General features: G+C 54.4%; 14 protein-coding genes across 14 annotated transcripts; 7 read left to right on the top strand and 7 right to left on the bottom strand.

Moving 5' to 3' along the window:
• Positions 1 to 13: 13 nt before the first annotated feature.
• On the top strand, positions 14 to 3,698 carry VTN49DRAFT_3310 (uncharacterized protein; the record flags this gene model as incomplete). Its single annotated transcript, XM_069411133.1, has 3 exons — positions 14 to 652; positions 719 to 3,455; positions 3,511 to 3,698. 3 exons carry the CDS (start codon positions 14 to 16, stop codon positions 3,696 to 3,698), a joined length of 3,564 nt encoding a protein of 1,187 aa, XP_069268588.1.
• A 439-nt stretch (positions 3,699 to 4,137) lies between these two features.
• On the top strand, positions 4,138 to 5,538 carry VTN49DRAFT_3309 (uncharacterized protein; the record flags this gene model as incomplete). Its single annotated transcript, XM_069411131.1, has 1 exon — positions 4,138 to 5,538. The coding sequence occupies one exon, from the start codon at positions 4,138 to 4,140 to the stop codon at positions 5,536 to 5,538; it is 1,401 nt and encodes a 466-aa protein (XP_069268587.1).
• Positions 5,539 to 5,828: 290 nt separating this feature from the next.
• Positions 5,829 to 7,357, top strand: VTN49DRAFT_3308 (uncharacterized protein; the record flags this gene model as incomplete). The annotated part of the gene is made up of 3 exons (XM_069411130.1): positions 5,829 to 6,004; positions 6,060 to 7,098; positions 7,157 to 7,357. The coding sequence occupies 3 exons, from the start codon at positions 5,829 to 5,831 to the stop codon at positions 7,355 to 7,357; spliced, it is 1,416 nt and encodes a 471-aa protein (XP_069268586.1).
• Positions 7,358 to 7,627: 270 nt separating this feature from the next.
• On the top strand, positions 7,628 to 10,052 carry VTN49DRAFT_3307 (uncharacterized protein; the record flags this gene model as incomplete). Its single annotated transcript, XM_069411129.1, has 8 exons — positions 7,628 to 8,095; positions 8,166 to 8,250; positions 8,308 to 8,518; positions 8,573 to 8,810; positions 8,865 to 8,990; positions 9,044 to 9,286; positions 9,339 to 9,835; positions 9,935 to 10,052. The coding sequence occupies 8 exons, from the start codon at positions 7,628 to 7,630 to the stop codon at positions 10,050 to 10,052; spliced, it is 1,986 nt and encodes a 661-aa protein (XP_069268585.1).
• An 84-nt stretch (positions 10,053 to 10,136) lies between these two features.
• Positions 10,137 to 11,117, bottom strand: VTN49DRAFT_3306 (uncharacterized protein; the record flags this gene model as incomplete). Its single annotated transcript, XM_069411128.1, has 3 exons — positions 10,137 to 10,684; positions 10,739 to 10,988; positions 11,055 to 11,117. 3 exons carry the CDS (start codon positions 11,115 to 11,117, stop codon positions 10,137 to 10,139), a joined length of 861 nt encoding a protein of 286 aa, XP_069268584.1.
• A 231-nt stretch (positions 11,118 to 11,348) lies between these two features.
• Positions 11,349 to 12,276, bottom strand: VTN49DRAFT_3305 (uncharacterized protein; the record flags this gene model as incomplete). Its single annotated transcript, XM_069411127.1, has 3 exons — positions 11,349 to 11,462; positions 11,516 to 11,906; positions 11,960 to 12,276. The coding sequence occupies 3 exons, from the start codon at positions 12,274 to 12,276 to the stop codon at positions 11,349 to 11,351; spliced, it is 822 nt and encodes a 273-aa protein (XP_069268583.1).
• A 322-nt stretch (positions 12,277 to 12,598) lies between these two features.
• Positions 12,599 to 13,867, top strand: VTN49DRAFT_3304 (uncharacterized protein; the record flags this gene model as incomplete). Its single annotated transcript, XM_069411126.1, has 3 exons — positions 12,599 to 12,691; positions 12,742 to 13,686; positions 13,736 to 13,867. The coding sequence occupies 3 exons, from the start codon at positions 12,599 to 12,601 to the stop codon at positions 13,865 to 13,867; spliced, it is 1,170 nt and encodes a 389-aa protein (XP_069268582.1).
• Positions 13,868 to 14,089: 222 nt separating this feature from the next.
• Positions 14,090 to 14,900, bottom strand: VTN49DRAFT_3303 (uncharacterized protein; the record flags this gene model as incomplete). The annotated part of the gene is made up of 3 exons (XM_069411125.1): positions 14,090 to 14,317; positions 14,372 to 14,631; positions 14,684 to 14,900. The coding sequence occupies 3 exons, from the start codon at positions 14,898 to 14,900 to the stop codon at positions 14,090 to 14,092; spliced, it is 705 nt and encodes a 234-aa protein (XP_069268581.1).
• Positions 14,901 to 15,140: 240 nt separating this feature from the next.
• VTN49DRAFT_3302 (uncharacterized protein) lies at positions 15,141 to 16,625 on the top strand (the record flags this gene model as incomplete). The annotated part of the gene is made up of 5 exons (XM_069411124.1): positions 15,141 to 15,192; positions 15,251 to 15,438; positions 15,494 to 15,604; positions 15,657 to 15,752; positions 15,807 to 16,625. The coding sequence occupies 5 exons, from the start codon at positions 15,141 to 15,143 to the stop codon at positions 16,623 to 16,625; spliced, it is 1,266 nt and encodes a 421-aa protein (XP_069268580.1).
• A 175-nt stretch (positions 16,626 to 16,800) lies between these two features.
• On the bottom strand, positions 16,801 to 18,007 carry VTN49DRAFT_3301 (uncharacterized protein; the record flags this gene model as incomplete). Its single annotated transcript, XM_069411123.1, has 4 exons — positions 16,801 to 16,848; positions 16,904 to 17,588; positions 17,644 to 17,744; positions 17,795 to 18,007. The coding sequence occupies 4 exons, from the start codon at positions 18,005 to 18,007 to the stop codon at positions 16,801 to 16,803; spliced, it is 1,047 nt and encodes a 348-aa protein (XP_069268579.1).
• Positions 18,008 to 18,312: 305 nt separating this feature from the next.
• Positions 18,313 to 19,323, top strand: VTN49DRAFT_3300 (uncharacterized protein; the record flags this gene model as incomplete). Its single annotated transcript, XM_069411122.1, has 2 exons — positions 18,313 to 18,525; positions 18,580 to 19,323. 2 exons carry the CDS (start codon positions 18,313 to 18,315, stop codon positions 19,321 to 19,323), a joined length of 957 nt encoding a protein of 318 aa, XP_069268578.1.
• A 46-nt stretch (positions 19,324 to 19,369) lies between these two features.
• On the bottom strand, positions 19,370 to 20,673 carry VTN49DRAFT_3299 (uncharacterized protein; the record flags this gene model as incomplete). The annotated part of the gene is made up of 5 exons (XM_069411119.1): positions 19,370 to 19,486; positions 19,541 to 20,160; positions 20,217 to 20,468; positions 20,526 to 20,550; positions 20,599 to 20,673. The coding sequence occupies 5 exons, from the start codon at positions 20,671 to 20,673 to the stop codon at positions 19,370 to 19,372; spliced, it is 1,089 nt and encodes a 362-aa protein (XP_069268577.1).
• Positions 20,674 to 20,927: 254 nt separating this feature from the next.
• VTN49DRAFT_3298 (uncharacterized protein) lies at positions 20,928 to 22,648 on the bottom strand (the record flags this gene model as incomplete). Its single annotated transcript, XM_069411118.1, has 4 exons — positions 20,928 to 21,509; positions 21,564 to 22,240; positions 22,306 to 22,340; positions 22,392 to 22,648. 4 exons carry the CDS (start codon positions 22,646 to 22,648, stop codon positions 20,928 to 20,930), a joined length of 1,551 nt encoding a protein of 516 aa, XP_069268576.1.
• Positions 22,649 to 23,173: 525 nt separating this feature from the next.
• VTN49DRAFT_3297 (uncharacterized protein) lies at positions 23,174 to 24,316 on the bottom strand (the record flags this gene model as incomplete). Its single annotated transcript, XM_069411117.1, has 3 exons — positions 23,174 to 23,959; positions 24,009 to 24,246; positions 24,297 to 24,316. The coding sequence occupies 3 exons, from the start codon at positions 24,314 to 24,316 to the stop codon at positions 23,174 to 23,176; spliced, it is 1,044 nt and encodes a 347-aa protein (XP_069268575.1).
• Between the last annotated feature and the right edge of the window lie 207 nt (positions 24,317 to 24,523).

Below are 24,523 nucleotides of genomic sequence, written 5' to 3'. Positions count from 1 at the left end.
GCCAGGCCTGGAGATGCTGCGGTCCGCAGCCGCGCATCCAGATCCTGCGTCTGCTGAGCCCGATTCGGACAATTACGACAGTGGCATTCGTGACGGCCTGGGTAATGTGAATCGCTGGTCTGTGTCGACGACGTCGTCCTCGTCCTCGTTACTCCTGTTTACAGAGAACCCTGTCGAAGCGGGAAGCGCATCCGATCATCAGAGCCCGTCGACGTCGCGCAGAGAAAGTTGGATATCCGACGAGCAGGGACCGATACGCAGATTTGACACGCCATCAAGCTCGGTTTTCTCGAGTCAACAGACTCTGGCATCCGCAGAATCGACAGCCGACACCGGCTTCACCACCACTACCGACCACTCCACATCCTACCTGGCAAAGATGGCCGACGTGCACGTCCAGCCGAGATCGCAGAGCCGCCGCCAGTTTGCGAGGGACTCCAATAGTCCTGATCGCAGCCGGCGGACTCGCGGACCTTCGCAGAAGCAAATGCTGTCGCAGGCACTGCAGAAGGCGAACACGGCGGTCCTGCTCGACAACGCTGCAAATATCGAAGGTGCAATTGAGGCCTACAACGATGCCTGCCATCTCCTCCAACTTGTGATGCTGCGTAGTAATGGCGGCGAAGAGGAGAAAACGAAACTTTTGGAGATTGTAGGCTTCTTTCTCGCCTTCTTACAGTTGCTGACAGACTGAGACTGACAATTCGAATCTACACAGCGAGACACGTACATGCTACGAGTCAGAGAACTGCAGCGCCTTGAACCTCCGCCCAAACCGCAGGCACATGACAAATCCCTTCCGCAACGGCCATCGACAGACCCAGAAGAGGATGAGTTCTCACAAGAGTACGAGGATCCAGATACTCCCGGGGCCGATAATACTGCCAGCGTCAGCCGGCCCCAACTTCCCCAACGGCGAGAGTCATTACTGCCAGCGGCGTCAGAAGATCCGAAAATCAGAGCCGCAGAGGCTCGCTTGAGCCAACTTCATGAGCGTACAGCATCCGAAGTGTCTCTCCGCCAGGTGCCGGAGGCCGAGGAGGACTATGACGAGCCAATATCACCTCGACAACAGCAATTTCCTCCACAAGACAGCCCCGACACGGCAAGACGCTCTGACTCGCCGCAGATTCGTCCGTCGAGCGCTCAGGAACAACATACACAGGAGGTCCAATCGCCCAGGGGCATAAATGAAACGACTTCGTGGCTCAACACGGTTGACGAGTCGGTGTCATCTCCGGGTTCAGTTCAGTCTCGAGAATCGGTCTATTTGCGACGAAGGCGTAGCCATGAGAGCGAGACTGAGGCCGAATTTGACGCTGCATTGGATGCGGCAGTGGAAGCTGCATACGACCAGGGTCTGGAGCCGGCACCGGAGATTCCAGAAGAGAGTTATGACCACGGCTACCACTACGAGGACCAGCGCTACGAGGAGCACCATGACGAGAGCCAGCACTACGACGGCAAGCAGTATGGCGGTCAATACTATGACGGTAATCACTACGACAGGCAGCACTTTGATGGCCAACATTTCGACGGCCGCCAATACGAAGGTCAACAATATGGCGGCCAACATCACGATGGCCACCAGTACGACCAACATTACGACCAACGTTATGATGGGCAGCGCCACGATGACGACGACGTTGTGTCGAATGTGCGGCGGAATATTGAGATTGCCAAGCAACGGGTGCGAGAAGCGGAACGGGAGGCTCAGGAAGCCATGGCACGAAGCTTCCGACAACGGCAGTACCAGGAGCGACCTCCCCCGTCGCGGCTGGGCACGTACGATAATCACCATGACGAGAGCGAGGATGAGGTGGGGGAGGAAGAGGAGGAACGCATGCTGGAGGAAATGACCAAGGACTACGTGATGGATGACTTTCAATTCGATCTCCATACGAAGTCCTCCTTGCCCCGGCAGTCAGATTCGAGCAATGTCTCCGGACGGACTTGGGACAGTTCTGTTGCGTCTTTGTCCGCCATGTCGGCCACCGCAGGTACCTCGCTGTCGACGTTGGCGGAGGAAGCCGATGGTGTGTCACCGACGGATTCTTCGCCGCAGAGCAAGCGGCTTCCTCCTGCACCACGAATGAGCAAGCCGTCTCCTCCGCAGCAATCGTCACCACACAAGTCACCGCCAGCAGCCCCTACATCCGTGAGGGCTCGCCGACTGTCGAAGAATATGGCGCAGCTGAGGATCGATACCGACTTTGCGGAGGGAGCAGCGCGGTCCAGGGCTAAGACGACCGCCTCTCCTGCGCTGGTGAGCCCGCCTCCTCCCCTGCCACCGCCAAACGACACCAAGCCGCCGCTTCCCACTCAAAAACCCATGACTCCAGCATCGCGGTCGCTCCAGAGTCGGCCTTCCGAGAAGCCGTCGCTGGATTCTCTGCGCGAGGACAGCTTTGGCTCTGCTACATCGCATCCCCATCTCTACGATGGCGAGGAATTGGATCGAGCACGAACGGCATCGCCGTCGTGGACTGTGAACAAAATGCCGTCTGTGCCAGCCAACCTGCGCAAGAACGCGTCGTCTACGAGTTTGCGCAACCTGCGTTCAAGAGCCATGTCCGTGTCGACGCCGGAGCGCGCGGAATCACCCTCTACGCCGCAGAGTAGCACCTTCCCAGCCTTTGAGTACCCACGCAATGCGCCGCCAATGCCTACGCCGACTACCAGCGGGTTTGGGACAAATGGTCTGGCTTCCTCCGGGACTCGCCCGATGTTGCTGAACAGTGAATTCCTGTCCCCGCCAGACCCGGACTCGCCGGAAGCGAATGCAAACATGCCTCTTCCCTTGGAGCCTTGCCCGGAGTCCTTCCTCCTTCGACCATTCTGGCTGATGCGATGCCTCTACCAAACTCTCGCACACCCCAAGGGAGGCTATATCTCGACCCGACTCTTCATCCCGAGAGAAATCTGGCAGATGAAGAACGTCAAGCTACGGGCAGTTGAGGAGAAGATCTCCTTCTGCGACCTGCTGACGGCGGCGCTGCTGAAGCTGGCCCAAGTGGACACGTACGACGCCGACGCCGTCCTCGACGAGATGCAGAGCTTCGAGACGGTGCTGGACCAGGTACAGACTCAAATCGTCAAGAAGCTGGGCAACGAGGTCGGCATGCAAGGTTTTCAAACCCTATTCAAAACGACCAACCCGGGCGACGATTCGTCAGCGGGAGCGGCAGACTCCCGGGCCGTAAATCCCAAGTATCTGCCACCGTGGCGCAAACTGCGATCAAAGGGCAACCAGACCGCGGCCTCAACGGCACCCACGACGCCGGCTGTGCGCGACGGCAGCAAGGACAACTTTACATTGAGCACGCTGCCTATGACGTCGCAGCTCGGTACCGGCCGGGGCAACAAGCGCACCTTTGCGCGGCTGCAGTTCTCTGGACCGAATGCTAATTACATGAGTGCTCTTGCCCGGTTGTTTGATGCAGTCCAAGTCATTGGTAAGTCTAATCCTCTCTTCTTTTAAATCGTATCGTGTCTAATTGACTTTGGCAGATCAAATCGCTCGTCAGGTGGAAGATCCTGGCCTGAAGCACTCTTCGCCAACCCTCGTCGGGCTGGAGCTCAGCACGCGACACGCTGCGGAGTTCTTCGGCTTCTACATCTGCCGGTTCGTGCTACATGATGTCGGCGTCTTGCTTGACAAGTTTATCAAACGGGGTACGGAGTGGGTGTTGACATGAGTTTCCTCGTTGATTTTGGATCATGTTTTTTCTGGGAATGGTTTTGTATGCATTTGATGTTTTGTTGTGTTTTGATGATTCGAGATACCAGTATACACTATCTGTATGCATCGATGAGTCGCAATGGACATAATCTAGAGAAATATCCTCATCATAGGGTGCTGGCTCTTGATGCTCCTATGACTTTGTAATATGCCTGCCTTGAATGGTAGGTGTAATTGCAAACTATGATTGGCTCGCTCGTGAATGTACTAGTCCTGATACGGCAAAGCGTACACAGACCAATCTCCAAAAAAACAAACAAACGCGCCCCAACAGGCATCACTCCGTCACGGCTCGCCGTTCGACGCGACGACGCGAGAACGCAACTCTTGTGATTTCAATCCGACATCTTACTACGTATTTACCGGGTACATCGCTATAACAGCAGCCGCCATACATGCCTCGCCCTCCTGCACGGCGCACCCGCGGGGCGCCCAAGACCAAGACGTCCACTACCGCGAAAACAGCTGCCCCTGATGCGACCAAATCAGTAGAGAAGGCTAAGGACACAACGCAACAAGCCAAAACCCCGTCACCTAAAGCATCACGTCGAAACAATCGTGGCACCATCACCAGCGCAACAGCAGTAGCAGCAAACCGTACTCCGACGACAGCGACGACCAATGCTGCGAACGACTTCGCTGTCGAGTCCTCACCAGCGTCACATATCGGGACCGGCAGCCGCCCGCCGAGCAGGACGCGAGGCTACTCGTCGACACTCTCACTGGCTGGGCGGAATGCCGCCGCCTCTGGGTTGACTACTCCGGGCTTTGAGAGCTCCATCCTGAGCAACTTCCGACGGCGGCCCCGCCAGCCTAGTATCCTGCAGCTCATGCAGGCGGAGGACAACTCGTCGGAGCTGGATGATGACGATTTTCTAAAGAGTTTGAGTCCGGAGGATGAGTCGACGCCATTAAATGTGGCTCGGCCAAAATCGTTGCTGCCGGAGCCGGAGAAAGAGGCCGAACCGGAGCCGGAATTGCCTTCGTCGCCATCGCTGCCGTCGGGCGGCTCCCGCAAGCGCAAGCGTTCGTCTGTGAATGTCCGAGATCGAATGTCGAGTCGGGTAGATCGTGATGGGTCTCCGCTCCCTAGGGAGTCGTCGCTGATTGAGAACGCTGGGTCAGCTCCAGAAGAGGAGAAAGTTCCGTCTTCAGTTGTAATGTCGCAGACCATGTTACCGCCAATGAGCAGTCCGGGCAGTCCGACACAAAATGTAGCGGCTGCCCGAGGGCAGCGGAGACTGCGCCATGATCGAAACGAGGAAGAGGACGTGGAAGAAGACGATGACGAAACACCAACCGAGCCCCCTCCAGCACTGCCGACAGCGATGCTACAAGCAAAATTCCTGCCTCGTCGGCGCGTGCGCCCCAGACAGCTGGAGGATGATGAGGAAGAGGATGTGTCTGCTGAGGACTCTGAGGGCGACGAACTGGCCGTGCCGCGGCGGTCCAGACGAGCCCGCAACCGGGGCCTGTCCGAGGCGCCGTCGGCCAATTCCAAAGTTAAGGCGCGAGCTGGCCGCGGTGCTAGGAAACAGGATCAATCCCGCGACGACCCAGAGCCAAGGAAGACGAGGCTCAGGCAGGCCGACAAGGAGAACATTGTGGACGATGACTCTTCCGAACTATCGTCGCCGCCTCCGTCTGAGGACCTCGGGTCTGAGTCGGAGTTCTTGGCCGATCCCCCAGCTCGGCAGCAGAGCAACGAACTGGAACTGGCCCGGAAGAAGTTCAGCGAGATTGACAAGTGGGAGATGGAGTTTGAAGACGTGATGAGCAGCCCAGAACGGCAATGATGGGATTTACATGATGAATTTATTTATTTGATTTTATGAGCGATACCATTTTGCTGGATTATCATTGCGATTTTTGTTGTTTGTAATGTCCTGTATATATTAGGCGTATCGGATATCAACGGCGTTACATCTGCAGTCGACCAAGCGGGACTACGGAGTTGACCGCGGGGTAATTAAAAAACGAGGAGCATCGCGCGCAATTGATTCTTTTTCCCATGTTCCGCGCCTGGAGCCGAATCCTCCCGCGACGGTTCAGCGTTGTGGCCCAAAAAATCCGGAGTAGACCCATCATGACCTCGACAGACGCCATCCTGGCCGGCAAGTACCCGGCCAAAGCACACGCGCGGCGGGTCGCGGAGTACCTGCGACAGCACGGTGGCCTCAGCGAGGGCAGCGACGGAGTGATTTATCTCGAAGCGCAAAAGACGCGATTACACGAGGATACGGATACAGAGCTGCCATTTCGGTTCGTTTATACCGGAGCAAGAGAACTTGGGAGGTCAATGCTGACTGGGGGTCAGACAGCGTCGCCCATTCTACTACCTCTCCGGATGCCTCCTCCCCGACACGGCGCTGACATACCATTTCAATGCCGACGAGTTGACGCTGTACATCCCGCCGCTGGACCCGGACTCGGTGATCTGGTCGGGACTGCCGCTGTCGCCGGAAGAGGCGCAGAAGCAGTACGACGTTGACCGGGTGCGGTTCACGACGGATGTCAATGCCGCGCTGGCGGAGCTTGCCGGTAAAACCGGCGACAAGGGCGTGCTGTTCGCTATCAGGGAGCAGGTCTCCGAGGGGATCTCGTTCGCGCCCTTCGCCAAATCCGACGTTGGCCCGACGCTGCGGACGGCGATTGAGGAAACGCGTGTGATCAAGGATGACTACGAGATTGCGCTGATCCGCAAGGCCAACGACATCACGGACCTGGCGCATCGGGCGGTGCTGCGGGCCGCGCGGACGGCGAGCAACGAGCGCGAGCTGGAGGCCGCGTTCATCGGCACGTGCATTGCGCACGGTGCGCGTGAGATGGCGTATCATCCGATCGTCGCCAGCGGGACGAGCAGCGCGACGCTGCACTACGTTGGCAATGACCAGCCGCTGGTCGACCCGGAGACGCAGGAGAAGAAGCTGAACCTGCTGCTCGATGCGGGTGGCGAGTATCGCGCCTACGCGGCGGACGTCACCCGCACGTTCCCGCTGTCGGGCAAGTTCACGCCTCGGTCGAGAGCGATCTACGATATTGTGCTGCAGATGCAGCTTGAATGCCTGGATATGATCAAGGAGGGCGTGCAGTGGGAGGATGTGCATGTGCACGCGCACCGCGTCGCCATCCGCGGGCTGCTCAAGCTCGGCATCCTGCGCGGCGCCAGCGAAGACGAGTTGCTTGAGAAGCGCATCAGCACGGCCTTCTTCCCGCACGGCTTGGGACACTATCTCGGCCTGGACACCCACGACACCGGCGGCCATGCCAACTACCAGGATCCAGACCCGATGTTCCGCTATCTGCGCGTGCGGGGGAAGCTGCCTGCAGGCAGCGTGATTACGGTTGAGCCGGGGGTACGTTACTAGAGCAATGACGCGAGCGAATGGATTGGTCTGGCTGACGATGCGCTAGGTCTACTTTTGCCGGTTCATCATCGAGCCATTCCTCAACGACCCAGACAAGGCCAAGTATATTGACCAGACGGTGCTGGACGAATACTGGTCGGTCGGAGGCGTGCGGATCGAGGACAACGTCGTCATCACCAAAGACGGGCACGAAAATCTGACGACGGCGCCGAAAGTGGCCGAAGAGGTGGAGGCATTGGTGGGCTGAGTTAACGTAGGCTACCATTGATTGATGACGCATTGTAACTTTACAAGAATTGAGTCATATGAATTTCGGGCCCCGTAGATCCCTTTTGTCGGGTTGGTTCCGTTGGGCGGCTCAAGCCGACATCAAATCATCCCATCGGAAGACGATCGGCGGCAACTTGTTTTTTACGGAGTTCGTACGGAGTTCGCAGGCAGAAAATTCGGAGTGGATTCTTATTGAATCGTTGGACTGGGAATTGACTGAAAGGAAAAAAAAAAGTAGTAATTCCCTATGCACCTGGGAAGAGGTGCATATCTGGGCCGCATCGCCGCCACGCTGCAGCTTCGCATCGCCAGGAAAACCGCTACTACCAGTTGTACCATTACCGGAGTTACCACTCTCTGGCAATCTCGCGGCATGGCCACGACGACGACGACGACCAGCATTAATCGCCCGCGCGACCCCAACACGCTGAGCAATTACACCGCCTGGCGGTCGACGCACATCACGGCCAATTTCGAGATCCGGTTCGACGAGAAAAAGCTGGTGGGCAATGTCGTGCACCGACTGCAGTCGCACAATGACCGCGAATCGCGCGAGATTGTGTTCGACACGAGCTATTTAGATATTCACGACGTGGCGGTGAACGGACGGCCGTCGCGATGGGAATTGTTGCCGCGGTTCGAGCCGTATGGCAGTGCGTTGAAGATTTACCTTGACGATGGCGGGGTGGAGCGGGGCAAGAGTGTTGATGTTGATGTAGGTATGCTCTGTGCGGGAAAGAAACAAAGGGTGACAGGATGGGGATTTTGTTAACGGTGTGGTGTAGATTTCGCTGCAGACGACAGATAAATGCACGGCGCTGCAGTGGTTGACGCCGGAGCAGACCTCGAATAAAAAGGCGCCTTATCTGTGTAAGCTAACCGGATGACTATCGCTGAGATGGAAGAAGCGGATTCTGACGACACAAGTCTCGCAATGCCAGGCGATTCATGCGCGCTCCATCTTCCCCTGCCAGGACACCCCCGATGTCAAGGCAACGGTTGACTTCAACATCAAGTCGCAGTACCCCGTTGTCGCAAGCGGTGTGCCGGTGCGGACGGACGGCCCGCCCCCGGACAATATCTACCGGTTCAAGCAGACGGTACCGATTCCGAGCTATTTATTCGCTTTGGCTAGTGGGTGCGTACAACATGCGCTAGAGCGCGGGAAGGAGGAGAGCTGACAGATGTGTAGTGACATCACCGAAGCACCAATTGGGCCCCGCAGCGTCGTCGTGACCAGCCCCGACCGAATCGCCGAATGCCAGTGGGAGCTGGAGGCCGACACGAACAAGTTCATCGAGGTCATCGAGCGGATAATCTACCCTTACCAATGGGGCGAATACAATGTGTTGATTCTCCCTCCGAGCTTCCCGTACGGTGGCATGGAGAATCCCATCTACACGTTTGCGACGCCGAGCTTGATTTCCAAGGTGAGAATACATCCTATTCTCCATGCGTAAAGAAAGGAGGAGCTGATGGAGTAGGACCGGGAAAATGTCGACGTGATTGCGCACGAGCTGGCGCACAGCTGGAGCGGCAACCTCGTCACGAATGCCTCGTGGGAGCACTTCTGGCTGAATGAGGGCTGGACGGTGTATCTGGAGCGGCGGGTAAGTCGACCCGCACCCGATCTATCAAATTTACAGCCTGCTGAGAGAAGCAGATTCTGGCCGAAATCCACGGTGAACCGTACCGCCACTTCAACGCCATCATCGGCTGGAACAACCTGGTCGATGCCGTCAACCTCTACGGTCCAGACCACGAGTTCACCAGGCTGGTTGTCGACCTCAAGGGCAAGGACCCGGACGATGCATTCTCATCCATTCCGTACGAAAAGGGCTCGACTTTCCTGTTCTACCTTGAGAACCTGGTGACCAAGGAGAAGTTTGACAAGTTCATTCCTCACGTAAGTGCTTATTCCTGCCTTTTCAATTGAACCTCCTGCTGAGAGAATTCAGTACTTCACCAAATTCAAAGGCCAATCCCTCGACTCGTACGAGTTCAAGGCCGCCCTCCTCGACTTCTTCGCCAACGACCCCGCCGCCTCCTCCGCGCTCGCCACCGTCGACTGGGACAAATGGTTCTACGCACCGGGCCTACCGCCCAAGCCAGACTTTGACACCACCCTCGTCGACGTCGTCTACTCACTGGCCGATCGGTGGGAATCCCTCACCGTCAACGGCCCCGGCGGCTTCACCCCATCCCGCGACGACATCAAGAACCTCACCGCCAACCAACTCGTCGTCTTCCTCGAGCGCGTCCTAGATTTCCCCTCGCCGCTTACCATCGACGCCTACCGCACGATGGGCGAGGTGTACGGCCTGAGGGATAGCACGAACATCGAGGTCACGAACGTGTATTTCCGGTTGGGATTGAAGGTTGGTGATCGGGAGGCGATTGCGCCCACGGTGGATCTGTTGGGGACGATTGGGCGGATGAAGTTTGTTCGGCCATTGTATGTTTTTCCCTTTTTTTTTTTTTTTTTTTTTTTTTTTTTTCCGCTTCCCTAACGAGGTGGAGGGGAACGGTGAACGGATGCTAATGGGCTTTGCAGGTATCGCGCGCTCAAGAAACTCGATCGACAGATTGCGCTCGAGACGTTTGAGCGGCTCCGGTCGTTCTATCATCCGATTTGCGCGACAATGGTAGAGAAGGACTTTCAAAAGGATTAATATGTGGCATCATGCGTCACTCGAGTATTTGAGGGAGGTGTGTAGGTATTATCTAGAATGTAATGGTAGAGGTTTTTTGTTTCTTTACATTCGCGCCAACCCAAAATCCGATTCCCGTAACCCAAACACTGGCCGCCGGCCTTCCCATTCCTCACCGACCAGCACCAAATCCGCGTCGTCGACGCGGGCTAGCTCCGCCAACACCCGCCGCATGTACGCCACGACGGTTGCAATCTGCGTCCAGTCGACCTCTTTCTCCTCGATGCGTATCCCGCCGTCCGACGTCTCGGTCATGGTCGGCACGCGGTGCGCGCCTTTCCAGATGTTCCGCCACACAGCGGCGGCCAGCACGGCATCGCTGTCCTTGGCAAGGCCCTCGTCGTAGGCAGCCAGCACGCCGCGCCACTGTAAGAAGAGATCTTTAAGGTATCGGTTGCGGATGCTACGGCTAGAAATGCCGTGTAGCGTCGCCATGCGGTGCTCGGCGTTGTGGCTAAAGTGATCAATTAGATGCCGTGAGTGCGTCCGAACGCTTTCGGCGGACGGCAACGCGCGCAGGCGGACGGTGAGGAGATACATGTGCAAAAAGGTTACTTGGGACCAGCTGGAGAAGGTAGGCAGAAGGTCGAGCTCTAATGCCCTTATTAGCTGTGATTCTTTAAAAGAAAACAAAATTGGTATCCCACTTGTGTACCACGGGCCCTCGCCAATCCCGACATCTTCACCCTCCTTCGTCTTTCGGACTTCTGTCTGGCCCTTTGCTGGCTTTGGTATTGTGTAATCCGCTTGTGCCGAACATGCCTCGAAGAGTGTTTGTGTCAAACCGTACGACACATATGTTCCAGTAGCAATGCTTCGGGTAGGTAGAGATCCTGATAATCGCGAACTGAGACCCTGATCATTGAGAAACGACCGGTTAAGGGCGGGGGAGGTAATCTGTTTGCGTCGCGTTAGGATTGATTTCTTTGAATTGGTCTTGGAGCTTCCCGGAGACGAACGCACCTGCGGCAGAAACGCCGAGTCTAGTGCCAATCGGCAACTGCGACTTTGTAATCTGCGAGCCATTCTGGTGGATTGACCAATGTCTGAATTGATGATTGCATTCTCCAAGATTATGCGATGGATTTTTGATGATCGCATTCGCGCGGCGATGCTTGGCCCCAGTCTCTGGCTTCACGTGATGTTTGCACTGTTTGCTTCAGGGTACCCCTCCACGCGAACTGGGTCAGAGTAAAGAAAACAACAATGCTACCGAAAGAATATTGATTGTGTTGGCGATTTATGGCGTGAATCGCATCATGTTTCTAGTACGACCCGCTCCAGGCTACGCTCCGCTAACGGTAGCACCTGCGCCAGCCGATTTGGATCCCGCAGTGCCGCTGGCAGATCCTCTCGAGGACCTCCAAGCACCTGCATCGACGATGAGATGGGTGATTATTACAATAAATCGAGTTCAAACTTACCCGTCGAACAGCATCGTATGCCATCTCTCGAGCCTGATACTCGCGAATGACCTCCAACGTGTCGAAATCAATGTACACCCTTGTATCTCGTAGCCTCACCACCACATTATCCAGTCTCATGAAGAACCTGCTGAGTAAAAGCAGTCGGTCCGGCATCACCCGGATCTTACACGATAGCACAGATATCCCGTTATCCGCCAGCTCGTCTTCGTACAACATCACATCATCGAAGAACAGAATGGGATCGGGCCGCTTCAGCAGTTCAACCGGAATCGGAACGTCGGACGGTGAAAATGGCTTCGCGTTTGGTGAGAGAGTGCCCTTGTAGTCTGTGCTGTAGGACCAGTCAAACGGTTTGACAACCTCCTTGATGTTCTCGTGACTATGTTCCCTGCGCGCGGTTGGCACACACGACACCTCTCTCGCCCAATACTAGGGACTCACCTGCTCTGCTGCCACTCCTTCGAGTATGCCACCTTGAGCATTGACGCTCCGGTCTTGTCAACTCGATCTAGCGCTCCGAACGCGTCAAAGTGAATTTTCCATCCGGTTGCCAGATGTTCAATAGCCACGTAGTTATCGCCAAAGATCATCTCCGGTGGTGAGATTCCGAGCTTCTCTGTCATCTCCTCAATCGGTCCTGCTTTCAGAATCGGTAGCTTTTGCGTAGAGATCTTGAACCCTTTCCTTGTGATCGTGTTGGGTTCCGGCGACTGTGTCGCCTGGTTCCCGTGACGAATCATCGCGCCATTGGTGGCCATTGTGTTGACCAGCGGGTCGGATGGGAGCAAAATGCCAATTTCCTTGATCGATCAACAGCTCGTCGAATTGACGATGCGCCAGTTGGATCACGTTCGCTATCGCAGCCCCGCCATATTCTGCCGACCACGGCTGAAGGCGGTGAGAGCTGTTGCCGTGGTGACGGCGCAAATAAACACGGCGCATCCGGAGCTTCTTGAACTCAAACCTGCTTGTAGAGCTGGCAGTCCATTCCAATTCTCTTGAACTCCTGATTTCTTCTGCTAAATTTGATTTTTTTGTTGAACATCAATTCTTCGCATCACTTTCTCATAATCCCTAGCAATGGCAACAAAAACTTTGGAGGCTCGCTTCGAGCATCTCTCCGTCAATGACGAAAACGAGCCCGTCTCAGGGAAGACTCTGATCAAGTCCAAGGTAAGCATGGCTACTGATTGAGTCTTCACGCAAGATGCTCATTCTTTCAGGGCACGATATCCACAAGTGCCTCTGTCGCGAGCCTCAGTTCGACATCATCCAGTTCTAATCGCAACAACCTTCTGAGACTCGCTCTGCAAAACACCAACGAATCTAGGACAAATGCACTCTCACCGCCTCAAAAAGTACAACAGAGCAAGACATCAGAAAGGACATCTGAAAAGACATCGGAAAAGACATCAGAAGAGAATGCGCCAGTTCTTTACCAGCAGCCGCAACCAAAGCAGCTGCACCTGGGGATGTTCGAGATTGGCAAGGCCCTGGGCAAGGGTAAATTCGGCCGTGTGTACCTCGCCAAGGAGCGCTCCTCAGGGTTTGTGTGTGCACTCAAAGTCCTGCACAAGTCTGAGCTCCAACAAGGCGGCGTCCAGAAACAGGTGCGCCGCGAGATCGAGATTCAGAGCAACCTGCGGCACCCAAATGTGTTGCGACTTTATGGGCACTTCCATGACAGCAAGCGCATTTTCCTGATCCTCGAGTACGCCGGCAAGGGCGAACTGTATAAGCATCTGCGCAAGGAGCACCGGTTCCCCGAATGGAAGGCGGCGCAATACATTGCGCAGATGGCGGCCGCGCTCAAGTACCTGCACAAGAAGCATATCATCCATCGCGACATCAAGCCGGAGAACATCCTCGTCGGCATTCATGGTGAAATCAAAATCAGCGATTTTGGCTGGAGCGTCCACGCGCCCAACAACCGACGGCAGACCATGTGCGGGACTCTGGACTACCTGCCTCCGGAGATGCTACGGTCCTCGGATAATTCGTACAATGAGAAGGTTGACTTGTGGAGCCTGGGTGTGCTCACCTATGAGTTCCTGGTTGGCGAGGCACCATTCGAGGACACACCAGTGATGACGCAGAAGCGAATCGCACGAGGGGATATGAGGATCCCATCATTCATTAGCCCGGAAGCAAGGGATCTGATCAAAAAGGTATGTCATGCCCTATCCGCAGAATTTTCATCGTTTTAACTTGTCACAGTTGCTCGTCCTCGACCCAGAAAAGCGTCTGCCTCTGGACGAAGTCCAGCGACATCCGTGGATCCTAAAGCATTGCCTGCCGAAGGATCGGCAATCGCAACGAGTACCTGTTTCCAAAGAGAGTCGATCATAGCACTATTAATTTTCGTTTTGTGGTTTTGGCGCATAGGGCTGGCGTTGTTTCGGGTTTAACAAGCGTGCATCACGGGGCATTATTTATCCATCAGATGTTTTTCTTTAATTAGTTGAAATGCGAATATCTTCTGATATAGACATCGAATCCCACCGCGGACAACGCCAACCATGCCAGAACTGTACAAGACCATCCCAAGGGTCGACGACCATAAACTACTTTCTATCGGTAAATCTCGTCAAACGGTCTCGTGTCTCTGAAACAGCTTTCCCAGACTTCGTTGACGACCTTTTCGGCTTGCGCCCTGTCTTTGCAGAAGGGTCGCGCTTGAACCGACAGAATAGCTCTTCGGCGGACGCACTCTTGATGCTGCTGCGTGAGCTTCCACTGACCGCGTCGGAAGAACTCGCGCGCCCATCGGCATTCTCCGCTCAGTGAACTCGCGCGGATCTATACTCTTTAGCTAGGATCGGAACATAGCAAAATGGCAGGAGAAAAAGTCACCTCTGTGCACGCAGCATGTCTCAGGTTCCCTTCCCAGTCCAACTTGAACCGCAGGTGGTCGTATGCATGGACCATCTCGTGGGCCAAGGTATCCTCCAAGTGGCCCTGATCACGCATTTCATTCGCGCAAATCTGAATCCCGTAGTTCGGGTCAAAGCCGCCAGCTTTGCGCGTCGTGCACCGCGTGCATCGGATATTGTGGCTGTCGAGATCTCCTCCGAGTTGGCGGATGTTGTCGCTCAGGAACCGGATGATAGGGCCTAACAAAGTTAGTTACTGTCCGTATCCGAGTTCACGGCGGGAAGTACGCACTATATTGAAGCAGATAATCCCGCTGCTTCTCACACCGCTTGCAATCTTTCTCCTCCATGCGAATGTCGCGCGCAATGCGGAATTGCTCCTTGCCTTCCTCCGTCATCCGGCCCGTGAGGATCCTAAACACGTTGCGATAGTGTGTCCAGGCATCATCGCCGGGGATGTAGCCGGTATCTGATGATGACGAGGGTTTGGACTGGTCCGAATCCGACATTGTATCTCGATCTACTTCACTCAATGTCAAATCCGCTCTCCTTCAATCCCGTCGTTGCCCGTCCATCGGCCTAATTTGACACGGAGGCGGTGAATTGCGGCAGAATGCTGCGATTAGATAAAACTCTACAGTGTTCCTGAGTCATTTTCATCATTTTCATGAACATCTGATGGCTGTAGACTGAGTTTTTGCTGCTTCGTATTTGTTTTTGTTATTTTCATTCTTCTCAGATCTGGAACAATGACCGGCCACGCCAATGGCTCGTCAAACCTCACAGTGGTCATCAAATTAGGTGCGGTTCACAGTGCATTTCCTGACCTGACTGGCGCTAACAGCAATTAATTCTCCAGGTACAAGTTCGATCGTCGATGAGAAGACACGTGAGCCGATCCTGTCCAATCTGACATTGATTGTTGAGACCGCGGCGCGGCTCAGGAAGGATGGACATCGAGTCATCATTGTATCTTCTGGGGCCATTGGCGTTGGCCTTCGGAGAATGGACGAGGATGAGAGACCCAAGCATCTACCTCGCAAACAGGTTGCTATATCTCATGGGCTTTTCTGCGGAAAAATTGGCGCTGACAGGTTATTAGGCGCTGGCCGCCGTTGGACAATGCAGACTCATGAGCCTGTGGGATAGCTTGTTTGAACACCTACGAATACCCGTGGCGCAGATCCTCTTAACGAGAAACGATATTGCAGACGTATGTTTCCCTGTTATCCAGAATGATGAACGAACAATTCCTAATGGAGCAGCGAATACAATATACAAACGCTCAGAATACATTTTCCGAACTTCTTGACATGGGCGTGGTTCCGATTGTGAACGAAAATGATACTTTGGCCGTTGCTGTATGTCCTTGGTGACGGAAGTGCTATTGAAGAGTAAATGGCTGAGAATTGCAGGAAATTAAATTCGGAGATAACGACACTCTGTCCGCCATCACAGCCGCCATGGTGAAGGCCGACTACCTCTTCCTCATGACCGACGTCGACTGCTTGTACACAGCTAATCCGCGAAACGACCCGTCTGCGAAACCCATTGAAGTGGTCTCGGACATCTCCAGCCTCCGAGCAGACGTTTCGACGTCCGGATCTGCTCTAGGAACCGGCGGGATGGGCACCAAGATCGTAGCCGCGCGGCTGGCGACCAGCGCGGGCGTGACGACGGTGATCACCCGATCCTCGAAACCGGGCAACATCCACGAAATCGTGTCTTACCTGCAAAAGGTACGAGAGGATCCTGATGCTGCCTCGGCCCTTGCTCCGCCGCCTCTTCACACTCGCTTTCTCCCCGCCGAGACTCCGATCCATTCTCGGTCGTTCTGGCTACTGCACGGCCTAACCCCGCATGGCAACCTGTATATCGACTCCGGTGCGTATGCAGCTCTACTCAAGAAGGCCAGCCTCCTACCTGCCGGTGTCGTTGCCGTCGATGGTCACTTTGGCCAGCAAGAAGCGGTTCGGCTCTTCGTCGTCGAGAAGCGATCCGCGACCGCCCTCGACGGGGACTTCCCTTCACATGCCGAGGAGCCGAAAGAGGTCGGCCGCGCGCTGGTGAACTACGGTAGCAAGGAGATTGACCTTATCAAAGGAGCGCGCAGCTCGCACATTCGGACGATTCTGGGCTATGCGGATAGCGAGTATGTTGCTCTACGGGAGAATATTGCTTTCTTTATCGAGAGTGAGATTTCGAGCGGGTCGGCCAGTCCGGCATTGAGATAAAAGGGTCTGCACCAGTTGTACATAGACGGTCTTGTTTTGCATCCTGCATGATAGATACCCCGATGTTATGGATGTCATGAACAAAAGTTGTCTAACATAAAGGCGAATTATTACAGAATGAACGCAAAGATCCAGCACCAGTCTGAACTTCTATACTCAATGCATGCAAGCAGGTCTAATCAATCTTGTCCCGTCGCGCATTCGGATGCGGAGCCGGCGACGCCTAGGACACATCAGCCACAACAACCGCCAAACCAAGGGGCTAAAGAAACACGAACCGAATTCTCAACCTTTGCTACAGTGATTGTGCGAGTAGCATACACAGTCTGCACCACCGTGGCAGGCGGCAGAAATGTCGTCGCAATGTGATACGGGCTGGTCGGGAACTGCCGCTTGGGCGTTTTGGCTGTAATGGTGGTACCTGGTTGTTTGGGTACGGGTGCATATCGGATGGTGCCGGTCTGCTCCGCATAGGGTACGGTGTGAGGATCTTTAGGGCTGATTGCCCCTGCGTCTGTGATTGCACCTCCGCCGGCGCCTGCACCGGCAACACCGCCGTTTGCCCAAGCATTTGCTCCTCCGCCTCCAGCTCCTTGCCAGGCACCGCCAGCTCCACCGTTCCCCCTCTGATCTGTGCCTGCGCCTGCGCCTGCACCCTGACCGGCGGCGACCTGCCAGTCACCCTTGTCGTTCGCCCAGCCATTTGCGCCTGCGCCTCCACCAGCAGCTCCTTGCACGGCACCACCACCATTGGCCCAGGCGTTTGCTCCTGCAGCGCCGTTTTGCTGTTGCCGGCGTCTCAATCGTCGGCGTTCTTTAGGGTCATTTCCGGGTTGCGCTGCGAGAGACTGGATCCCTCGCTGGACATCGGGCGAGAAGGTGCCCGTCATCTCCGACATGGTGAATCGGTCCGAAAAGTTGACCACTGTGGTGTCTGCACTGCGGCTGACCATCTTGAGGAAACTGTTTGTACACAGAATTAGCTTTGGAACTCATGCCCGGAATAGAGAAAGCGTACTAGGAATTCTCCCCGTTCCCTCCGACATCCCTCGGAACCTTGAATGACACGGAATTGCCTTGCTCGAAGTGGCCATGGTCAACTAGCACAGCAACATCCTCCTGGACATGAAAGTTAGCATTCGTCCGATCTATGGAAATAGCAGACATACTACTGTATTCTCGTCCGTGCCACCGGCACTGAGATATAGTTGATAGCTCTCCAGCTCTGAGATGTAAGGCCGTACCCCCGACTCTCTCCAGGATGCTGTGAATTCGTGGCCACCTTTGTGCGCTGATCCAAATGTGGGCTCCAGGAACTCGACATCTGCAAGCACTGCAGTATATACTAGAGAGATGCAAACAGCGAGTGCTTTGAGAGTCATGGTTTGCGCAGTAGGGGGCGATTTCGAACTGCTTTGAAGCCCAAAGTTACAAGCTGGAAGAAGAGGTGGAAATAATCCATTGCTAGTGTTGTAGACGTCATGGTAATTCTATTACAACAGTCATGCATGCCATCGACACTGGAATTCGAGGGTGTAGGCATTGATTGACGTCTGGGTTGTTGAGCGGGTCCAGCATACCAACAATCCCAAATCCAGCAAGGGTAAGCTCAAATTGATCTACGATCTTCCACAGCTCCAAATGCTTCAGTCCGAAACGCCAAAATCAGGATAAGAAATACAGAAAAATGTCCGGCGAGTTGGACTGGAGCACTCCCCGCGGGATTATCACCAATCTCCTCGCCGGGAATCTCATCGCCATCTTCACGGCTTTGGCGGTGGTGCTCAGTGTCCCATTCATCCTGCACTGGCTGCTTTACCGCCGTGTCGCGTCGCCGCCGATATCGACGTTTGTGCTGTTGGGCCCTAGCGGCAGTGGAAAAACCGCGCTTCTCACCCTGGTAGGATCAATCCAGCCGGGGAAATTTATTCCCGTCGCTAACATAGCTGAATAGCTGGAATCCGCAACGTTGCGACGCGCAGGGTCTGTTCCCCAAACGCGCACCTCGCAGACTTCGACAACCATCACAGCAACCCTTCCGCCCTCCGTTCCGATTGCTTCGAACCGCTACCGCTCCGTGAATGATCCGTCACTGTCGGAAGCAAAGCGATCGCCGGTCAAGTATGTGCTAAAAGACACACCGGGACACGGCAAACTGCGCGAATCGCAGGGCCTGTCGTTTGTCGCAGATGCACTACAATCGAAAAAGAGGAAGGACAAGGCCAATGTCAAAGGGATAATCTACATGGTGGATGCTGCCGCACTGGCAGATAGTAACGACGCGCTTCGCGATGCGGCAGCATACTTGCATGATGTACTGCTTACTATTCAACGCGCCGTGCTCGGCCGGAAACGGTCAGCAAAGGCCGGCAGCACTGCTGCGTCCGTCCTGGTGGCGGCTAACAAGCAGGATCTCTTCACGGCCCTGCCGGCTGGTTCGGTGCAGGCCAAGCTTGAAGCGGAGATCGACCGGATCCGGAAGTCCCGACAACGGGGATTGATGGAAGCGGGCTCGAGGGAAGAAGATGAGGAGGATGTCCTAGGCGGAGACGATGGACGGGGAACGTTTACGTTTGCGCTCCTCGAAGAAGAGGTGGGTATTCGCGTTCAAGTGCTTGGGGGTGCTGTCAAGTCCGAGGGTGAGACGGCTGGCGCCGGAGTCCGCAAGTGGGAGGAATGGATTGGATCATGTCTTTGATGAACTAGTATGTACTCTTACAAGGGAAAAAAAAAGACAATGGCCTCTAAGCTGTCGATGCTTCCTTTTCCTTTTTCTCAACCCCGGCCCCGTCTATTAATCTCTGATCGGGGCTACCCCAGTTTTCACCCAGGATATTAGTCACTTGCGTGTCGACCCAATCCTGGTCCTATCAGCAAGAAATTCAGACAAGGAATGATCAAGAAAAAGTGCTCACCCAGAGCTCCCGAGCAAGCGGGCGATTTTCCGCCAAGTTCGAAGTACGATCCTTGACTGCAACGGGCATCAAATACTCGCCGCGCATACCCTTTCCACGGGTCACATCCGGGCTCACGGCCAGATACAAGGCTGTGGAGGCACCATCCTGAGTGCTCTGGCCAAAGATGGCAAAGAATAGCTTGATTAGCGTTCCGATAATGAACCCAAAATACGACTTCCACACGTCCATCTGCTCGGTTGCAATGTTGCCCGGGTTGAACGCATTAACGTAGATGTGGTGATCCGCCTCGTTAGGCGACGCGAGCAGGCGCTCCGTGAACTCGCGCGCGAGCAGGATCGTGCCGACTTTTGATCGCGCATACCGCCATATGCCGTCGAATAATTGGGGCTTGGTGGCGCCGGAAGACTGCAGCAATGACAGGTCGAGCTCCCGGCAGAGACGATGCATACTCGAGCTGGTGACAATGACGCGGACGTCGGACGCGCCATGCTCGGCTATCGTTCGTCGCATGAGCGGCAGTAGAAGGGTCAAGAGAACTTGGTGCCCGACGACATTTGCCGCGAAAACGGCCTCGATCCCCTGCGGTGAAATGGCATACTTGTCCATAACACCGAGCCCTAGAAACAGATCAACGAAACATGTCAAGCTGGAGGTTCATTTGTCTTTTGCTCACCAGCATTGCAGAAGACATAATCCACCCTATCCGTGTACTTCTCAATTTCCGGCACCGCATCTCTCACAGAGTACACATCAGAAAGGTCGCATTGGATGAATGGGACGGTTTCCTCGATATCGTTCTCGCTCTTGACAATGCCCAAATGTGGAAGACGTCGCCATTCCTCTAAGGCAGAGTCGAACTTTCTCCCGCTACGCGCGAGAACAATCACTTTCTTGATGTGACATGCAAGGAGCGTTTTAGTGATTTCTTTAAAACTGATGTTAGCAAGTGCAATTGTTCAAATAAGACTCGAATTTAGAATACCGCATCCAACTCCGGCTTGACCACCCTATATTGAGAGTTAATGTTTGTATGAATTCAACAATAATGGATTTACCGTTATGACAGCAACCTTCCCCTCTAGACAGGGGGTCTTGACCAGCGAAAACTGATGGGAGGTGAACGGGCCCATATTGGACTAGCCTGTTAGATCAGAAACATATGATAGTGGCCTGAGTGTCACAATCAACTCGACTAGGCTCAGCTGGACATCCAGGATCATGGCGATATGAGGTGATGTTGGTGGTGATAACGTCATTCATACATTTGCAGTTATGCCTTGCTTGAGCCAAGGATCCCGAACCCTTTCCGGTCATTTCTCAATTAAAGATCAAAACTGTCCGAGTTCAGGTCTATTACATGCAGATCTCTAAAATCTTTGACCGATTATTTCTTCTGCTTCATCAGCCAAGTCAACAAATCCACCTTGGTCGCCACAGCCACCGGCCGAAGAACACCCTGGTCGTCACGCTCTGTGATGACCGCCGCGCTGTTCCATTCAAAAAATCGATTCAGCACGCTCAGTGGCGTGTCCATGGTAATTTCAATAAACTTTCGGCCCTTGCCTGGCCTGCGGCGCTCCTTCGGCGTGAACTCGACGTCGCGTGGATCCGTGACGATCTCATGTAGCTTCGTAAAGTCGAACATGACCTCCGACACGCGGGTCTTGCCATTCGCCCGCCCTCGCGAGATGTAGCTGAGGATATTGCCGAGGGTGACCAGACCGGCCAGCCGTTTGCCGTCTTCCCCGAGAACGGGGAGTTGGTCAAAGCCCCGATCGCGAAGGAGCTCGATGGCAGCCTCGCATGTGTCCACCGTTCGTACTGTTGTTATCGGCTTGAGCCGGAGAGACCGCACTGTTGCAACAGTCAGAGGATCTTTATTCGCCGTTGCTGTGGCTTCTTCCGTAGGTGCCACGTGGCTCGCTGGGAGGAGATCGTTGGCAGCAAGCCAGTCGTCATCGACAAACTGTCGTAGCAAGTTAGAACTTCCGATTTTAGAGAATACGGCGTGGAAACGGACCTTTGTCAGATAACTCCGGATGCTATCCGGGAAGATAATTACCACCGTATCATCTTTGGTAAATGGTTTCTCCTTGTGAGCCTTGGCCAGAGCGGCAACCGCACTTCCACTGCTGCCGCCAACCAACAGGCCCTCCTCGGCAATCAACCTTCGTGCAAACTGGAACGACTCGCGGTCATCCGTCTTGTACCATCTATCGACCGAATGCTGATCCAGCACATCTGGAATGAAATCATATCCGATTCCTTCCACCTTGTAGGGCTCATTCTCATGCTCTCGATTTAGTTCACTAGGCAGCGCCAATATCGATCCTTGCGGGTCCGCAGCGATGATGTCGACTTTGGGATTGTGCTTCTTTAGGCCTCGAGATATACCCGTGATAGTACCACCTGTGCCCGCACCAGCGATCACCGCAGTGACTTTGCCGCCAGTCTGCTTCCAGATTTCCTCCGCCGTGCCGAGCTCGTGCGCCAGCGGATTGTTAGGGTTGCCGTACTGATCCAGGATATGCGCGTTGGGCAGCTCCTTCTCAAGGCGCTTCGCGACGCCGATATGGGATTCTGGCGAATCGTATGCAGCTTGTGTCGGTGTCCGGATGATCGTCGCATTGAGAGCGCGCAGAACTGATACCTTTTCCGCAGACATCTTCTCGGGGAGCGTGATGATCGTCTTGTAGCCTTCAGGTTGAATCGTCAGAACCTGATCAAACATGCTAATATTTCCACAACATGTAGTACAGTACCTTTTACTGCGGCCACCAAAGCCAGCCCAATACCCCTGTGGATCAATTAGAATGGCAAGCTCATTCAATACAAACGGAAACCGTACGTATTCCCGCTCGTCGGCTCAATCAAAGTATCACCCGGCTTGATGCGCCCTTCGCGCTCTGCTTCCTCGATCATGCGAAGTGCAATGCGATCCTTGACACTGCCGCCGGCATTGAAATACTCCAACTTCCCATATACCGTTGCCTCGATTCCAAGACTCTGCGGAATGCGGCGTAACCGCACCAGCGGGGTATTGCCGATGTGTTCGGTGATGCAATCAAGAACCCCGGGAGGGGTGACAGACTTGTCTGCTGACATTGGTGGTTCTTGAGTGCGCGGAGCCGTTTGTCTAGTAAATGATTATTATGAGACCGATATCAAAATATTTGAACGGAATATGAGGAATGGGTTGAGGATCTTATCAAAAAGATTTGTTGCGTGCTGGTGGGCTGGCTTTGCGCCATTAACAGCCGACGGTAGCCGCTGCTAGATCTAGATTTTTCTGATCGCCGCTTGGTCATCGGAGAACGCCAACTGGTCTAATTTTAGGCTCTGATTTTGAGTCAACTGGTGTAAGTAATGGGCCCATTGGCGTTAAATGTTGATCAGCCGGGCTCTACCCTAGTCTGCCAACCGGTTTATCTATGATTCATGACCAACAGCTTCACCTTCCAAGTGGAATAGGTTCTCAGTAAGCTCGGCAGGAGTTTGGTTAAATATATCAAGCTAATCCTGATTTCAACATCGTACAATGCGAACTCTATTGATGATCTACCTATATATCCAGAGCAAGAACGCCGGCCATTTGTTTCGAATTCAAGCGTCTCTTCATCTCTCTGCTCTTTACGATTTCCTCCCCGAGCTGAGCTCTTTCACCTGCTTGATCAGATCCACCACAGTCTCTCTAAATGAGGTGAACGTAATGCCCAACTCCTGAGCTACCCGTGCACCGTCATATTTATACTTGGCCAGCGGCTCTTTGCCCGAGATGTAATTCTTGGTAACGATATCCCGAGCCCAGGGGAACTCTTCCTTGATGATATCTGCAGCGGCTTCGTACGTGAACGGTTCCGTCGACGCCAAAACATATCGCTTCCCACCAGCCTCCGGACGCAGCAGCGCCTCTGCATGTGCTTCGGCCAGGTTCTTCACGTTGATCCATCCCGGAACACGAGCCTCCGGCAGCGGATCCGACCCCTGTGCAATCTTCCACAAATTCGAATTCGATTCATTGAGTTCGGAGGGATCAGAAATGGGATGCACGATTCGCCCGAATACCATTGGAGGGCACAATGTGACAAGATCGAACGGCGGTTTCTCTTTGGCGATGAAATCCCAAGCCGCAAGCTCGGCATACTTCTTACCCCCTCGGTAGGCCACGACAGGACTGGCCTTCGGGTCGATCGATTCTTCGTAGGTGATGGGATTCCAGTGCTCACCGGTATATGTGAAGTCCGGACCAAGAATGTTATTCTTTTCCACGTCCAAGACTGCTGCAAAAGACGATGTTATCACTAGTCGTCGAACCTTTGTCCCCGGGAGATTGCATGCTCTCAGAATGGACTTGACGCCGTTGATTGCCGGCAGAATCAACTCCTTTTCGTTGTCTTTGACATCGTATGTGACGGGCTGAACTAGATCAGCTCGCAGATCCTGTCTCCGGAGGTGTTTCACGTACACTTGCTGTATGAATGACCGCATCGACACCCTCCATAACATGATCAAACGCACCGACTTGGGAGATATCACCAATTTGGACAAACTCCAGCTGCGAGGCATATTGCGGCCGAGCCTGCCTCATCAACTCGCCCTTCTTCAAGGATCGAGTTGTTCCTCGCACTCGCAGGCCCCGCGAGAGCAGGCTGTCAACGATGTTTGCGCCGATGAAGCCCGTTGCGCCAGTGACGAGCACGAGTCTATGTTCGCAGTCAGCTTAGGAGCTTAGCATCTTACTATCTGTACTCACGATGGCCATTCGTTCGACATTTTGCTGTTCTGATGAACTGCAGAGAGTTATTCAGGTGCTTAGAATCAACTTATCGAGCGTATCGAGCATATCAAGCTCTGTAGAATGGACTCGGAGTTCGAATCGAGTCGGACACAACCCCGCGATCGGTACGAAATCCCGCTCTTACCCGCCTTCCCGCCGTAAACCTTTGGTATCGGGGACAATACGATCCCCCAGCACTATTA

The sequence above is a fragment of the Thermomyces lanuginosus genome (genome assembly GCF_041956635.1).
Source record: "Thermomyces lanuginosus strain ATCC 200065 unplaced genomic scaffold VTN49scaffold_28, whole genome shotgun sequence".
NCBI classification, from domain to species: Eukaryota; Fungi; Ascomycota; class Eurotiomycetes; order Eurotiales; family Trichocomaceae; genus Thermomyces; species Thermomyces lanuginosus.
Note: the sequence above shows the minus strand (reverse complement) of the source record. Positions and strands in the feature narration are given on the sequence as shown.